General features: G+C 39.2%; 1 protein-coding gene across 1 annotated transcript in view; it reads left to right on the forward strand.

Moving 5' to 3' along the window:
* Positions 1-5,222, forward strand: part of Soat1 (sterol O-acyltransferase 1) — a gene marked incomplete in the record, with an annotated part of 64,316 nt that overhangs the window by 42,348 nt on the left and 16,746 nt on the right. Inside the window, 2 exon segments of the mRNA XM_013521162.1 lie at positions 1,902-1,961; positions 3,990-4,097. Coding sequence (XP_013376616.1) covers positions 1,902-1,961; positions 3,990-4,097 — 168 coding nt within the window.

The raw sequence follows: 5,222 nt of genomic DNA on the forward strand, positions 1-5,222 counted from the left end.
GTGCATGGTGGGCCAGTTGTGTCATTGTTTCTCTGTGTCATGGTTGTTCTCAGTTGAGGGGTGGCGGCTGGCCTGAGGGCCGAAGTGCAACAGCGCTTGCCACCCCATGGCTCCCCCTGCGCCAGGGGGCCTCCTTCCAGGTGCCTATGAGGCAGGGAGCCAGCCATTCATGACTGGCGCTCCCCGCCCATGGCTCCCCGTGCACAGGAGGCCCTCCTTCTGGGTGCCTATGAGGCAGGGAGCGAGCCAGCCGGAAGACCGGCACTCCCGGCCCATGGCTCCCTATGCACCTGGGCCCCTCCTTCCGGGCGCCTACGAGGCAGGGAGCCAGCTGGTCCAAAGACCCTAAAGACCGGTGCTCCCTGCCCGTGGCTCCCCGTGCGCCGGGGGCTCTCCCTCTGGGGGCCTACGAGGCAGGGAGCGAGCCAGCCGGAAGACGGGTGCTCCCCGCCCGTGGTTCCCCGTGTGCCTGGGCCCCTCGCAGGCACCTACGAGGCAGGGAGCCTATTATCCAAGATTTCAATGCAGAGATTTGAACCCAGAGTCTGACTCTAAAGTCCTTGCTCTTAATCACATCATTATATGACTCCCTATTAGTATCTGTAGTCTGTACAGTATGTACTTGTAATAACAGAGCGTACACTTGTTACATATTTTTCTAATTGGCCAGTCCAGAATAAAAGAGGCTATCAAAGGCTAATGTGTGCTAATTTGCCATTCTAGGATAGCCTCAAGTTTATGTCCTGTGGTCTCTGTGCTAATCTCTGCTGTTCTGGAGAACAGTTTTGAGCAGTAATAGCTGATAGTAGTGCTGGTGTTACAGAGTCCTAAAGGAGATGGTAATGCTCAATGCTAAGATGTTTTTCATACCTGGAGGCAACCATTAAGATTGTTGGGGGTTGTGCAACTACTTTGATATTAGGAAGAATATCATAAATATCAGTGCAGTTTTGGAGGATGAACCTTTAACCACATATGACCTAGAGTGCAGTATGGGTAGAGGCTTCTCCATGACAGGGAATATCCAAGAGTAGGAAGAGTGGTTGCTAACATGTGATTTAGGGGATGCCTTTCCATAGAGGCTGAATATGGAGACCTTTTGAGTGGTGCTGCAGTTAGATGTGTCTGACATCTCCTTCATCCTAAATAGGTATGCTTGCATCTGCCTCAGAGCGTTGTTCATCAGTGTAACCTGCCAGCATGGGCTATTAGCTGGAGGAAGATGGAAATCATACATGGGCCAGGTTCAAGACTAATGTAGAAATTTATGATAGGAAAGAAACATAGATGCAGACCACAAAGATAGCTACTCCCTAGACAGAGCAGCTGAGTACTCCACAGAGTCATGTTGCACAAGGGAGGCAATTTACTTTTATGGGGCCATTCTCTGCTCCTTGTGCATCCTGCTGTCTTATCTTGGGGTACACTTGCTTTCTTACCACTCAGAAGTATGGCTCCCTGCTTGTTTCCTATGAGGTGACTAATTTGTTGCCTCAGTTACACACCTGGACCTGAGTCAGACTGTCTGGGTTTAAATCCACCTCTGTAGCTTATTCATTGTTTTGGGCATGAGCAAATTGTCCTTTTTTTTTTTTCTCTGGTACCAGGAACCGAACTCACGACCTTGCGCTTGCCAGGCAGGCGCTTTTGCCGCTGAGCTAAATCCCCAGCCCCCCCGAGCAAATTGATTTAACATGCTTTGAAGTCCTTTTGCCTCTTTTCCTCACATGGAGTAAATGAGATAGACATAAAATCTTCATACAGTACCCTGATCACAGTGAAAAGATGATAATTAATTTTAGATATTGGAATTAGTAATACTCTTTTCCTTGTCCATGGAATTATGTTTCTTATAATAGTTGAGCTACTTATATTTTGTTATAATTTATTTTTCTTCCCAGAGATATGAGAGCACCTCCAGAACAGGGAAAGATTTTTATTTCAAGACGCTCTCTCTTGGAGTGAGTATTTTTTGCTTTTGTTAATTCTTAGTTTGAGTTAAATAAAAAAGCTGTCCTGATCCATAGAATCACTGCTTTAATCTATGAATATTTAATGAGTTTCTTCTGTATCCATATAAATCATTAGTTTTGATACTTTTTGTTTGTTTGCAGTCTCTTGCTTGCTTCCCTGCCTGCCTCCTTCCTCCCTCCTCCCTTGCTCCTTTCTTTCCTTCCTCTTCCTCTTCTTTCTTCTTTTTTTTTTTTTCTGAGATAGGGTCTCACTGTGTAGTTCAAACTGGCCTTGAGTGCACTATGTAGCCCAGGCTGGCCTCAGAGGTACTCCTGCTGCCTCAGACACCCCGCCACATCCCAACCCCAACCTCAGTGCTGGATGGGCATGTGGCACCTTGTCTTTGCTCTTTCTTACTGATCTGGTCTTGGCTCTAATTTCAAAGGAAGAGTTATTGATAAGAATAGTTACTGTATTGAGAAGAATTGTTTACCCAAAGAGCTAGAAAAGAAACTTTCTTACTGGATAAACCACTTCGAGAGAGAGTTTTGGAGTTACGGCCTTCCTAATACAGTGTATAAACCTATAATCTTCATTCATCCCTCTCACTCTCTCTTTTCTTTTTTTTTTGGTGAGAGCCTGGTTTCCTGAGAGTTACTCATATTAAAACCCAGATTGCCTAATATGTTTAAAATAAAATCCATATGATGTGAATTCATTGTGGTAATTACCTTTGTGAACTAAAAATTTAAGTTGTACTTTGGGTAGGTGATGAATATTTCTTCTTTCATGGTGAGTAGTTTGTTTGCTCATTGGAATTCTGCCTACATTTAACCTGCATTAGTGATCATTTGAAATAGTTGGGTTGGTGAAAAATTATGTTGTCTCTTAATGTGCTTTCTTTAATAAAAATGCACCTTAATGTTCATCAAAATTTACTTTTTGAGCCAAACTGAACTGTGCTTCTGTTTTTTGTTTTGTTTTGATACTTAACTGAGAAAGCTGGAGTTCTGTAAACATGCAGTGAAATTCTGTTTCAGTGTTTTGCTGTAGTATATGAAGAGATTGATCTTTTAAAAATTATATCTAGGGGAAAATGTGGACTTTTCACAGAAAAGAGAAAATAAAACAATTATTTTGAACATTATAAATGTGAACCTGAATGAAAAATAAACCTTTTTGTTAAAAGAAAAACTGTTTAATGAAAGTATTTGAGCACATCTTCTATAGCTTAGGTGGGTTTTTATTAGAAATTGAAGATTCTCATTTTAGAGATTTAGTAGTATTTTAGATTCCCCAAAAAGTCATTTAGAAGTTCAGCATATCGCTTTCTAAAAACAAGGTTAAAAACTTCTTTTAGATGTATAAGATATTTGTTAGGAAAAGTCATCTAGAAGGTCATTGCTATGTTTTAAAACAAAATAGCCCCATCTTAGGTACAAATCAGTGAGGAGAAAGTAAAAGCATTTCTAAATGGTTAAGTTTTGTAATGTGTAGAGTGGTGGTTGGTTATATCATCACCACAGGACTCAAATGTGTCAACTTACACATCCTGGAAATGGATAGTGCTACACGTATATAGTAGTTATGTGTAGGGAGTGGAATACAAAGATAGGGTTTTTTTTTAAGCTTCCTTAGCATTTGAAATAGTTTCTGTGTTATCTGTTTTAGCAAATGGTCTTTGCATGGTAGAAAACTTTCTGGTGCATTCTCAAAGATTGCAGATTGTTTATAGAATTATTTGTTTCCTTCCTGTTTCTTTCTTTTTTTTTTTTTTAAGACAGCCTGAATACTTTGGTTGGGAAGAAAGATTAAGGAAGAATCTATGTATTACAATTTTTTTTTTTTAACTGCAGTCTTGTCCTTTGATAACTTTGTACTTCAGTTTTAATATTTTGTGCTTACTTTTTTTTTGAGATGTTTTTGAAGGGGGATTAAGCATCTTCTAAACTGCTTTAAGGAAAAATATTTACCAAGTGGTATTTTAAAAATTAAATATGGATTATTCATTTAATGTGTGTGAACTCCATTCACAGTGAGCTGTTTGAAGTGGACCACATCCGGACAATATATCACATGTTTATCGCCATTCTTATTATCTTTATCCTCAGCACACTTGTAGTAGATTACATTGATGAAGGAAGGTAAGAACAAAGTGGTTGGTTGGTTAGTTGATGCATGAAAAGCTGGGAATTTTCACTAAATTTTGGTAAAATAGTTTGGTGAAATTTGCTTCAGAAGACTCTAAGGTGACTGATTTGAGGATGATACTCTTTTCTACTGAAAAGTATAAAGAGAAAGCTCGACTTCATTACTTTTATTTTAAAAATAGTTTTTCTTTTTTGAGCCAGGGTCTTGCTATGCAGTACAGGCTGGCCTTGAACTCACTTTTGTAGCCCAGGCTGGCCTCAAACTCACAGGTCTTACCTCAGCCTCCCAAGTGTGGGATTACAGGCATGCACTGCCATGCCTGGTTTAAAAATATTTCTTTTTTTGGTGGTGCCAGAGACCAAACCCAGAGACATCCCCGTGCTAGGTGCTGTGCCACTGAGCTACATCTCTAGCCCAGAATGCAATAGAATATATCAGTAGTTTCTAGGTAACTGTCGAAATGAAATGACTTACCAATTTTTCTATGCTAGGCACTGAACATTGTTACTTAAAATAAGTGGCTTATAGGAATTTTAAGGTAGAAAAAAGTGATGTTTCTTTTTATTATAAAAATCAATCATAACTTAAAAATGGCAATATGGTAATAATATTGAATTATGTGCTTTCTTGAAAATCAAGATTGAGATTATAATAGTATATTAGTAGACTTTTAAGTTTTACCTTTCTCCTCCTGAAAAATCATCCTTTGTACATAAAATGATTGTTATTGAATACTTAATTTTGCCATAGAATATTTTGGAGTTTAAAAATATTAATGTGAGCCTGCCTGGCAAGCGCAAGGTCGTGAGTTTGGTTCCCGGTACCGGAGAAAAACCAAAAAAAAAAAAAATATTAATGTGAGACACTAATGTTTCAGAACTTCAAAACTTTGTGACTTTAGATGTCCTAAGTTCAGAGCTATATTCTGGCTCTTAGAAACTTAACGTTGAGCTACATTGTGAAGCAGAGGGTTAGAAGGAAGTCTTTATCTAGCAGAAGTATTATTACATCCACAACTTGGATGTGTTAATGTTATACTTTTTCTTTTCTTTTTTCTTTCTTTCTTTTTCTTTCTTTCTTTCTTTCTTTCTTTCTTTCTTTCTTTCTTTCTTTCTTTC

Source organism: Chinchilla lanigera, unplaced genomic scaffold, assembly GCF_000276665.1.
Source record: "Chinchilla lanigera isolate Chin_1 unplaced genomic scaffold, ChiLan1.0 scaffold00005, whole genome shotgun sequence".
In the NCBI taxonomy this organism is placed as follows: domain Eukaryota; kingdom Metazoa; phylum Chordata; class Mammalia; order Rodentia; family Chinchillidae; genus Chinchilla; species Chinchilla lanigera.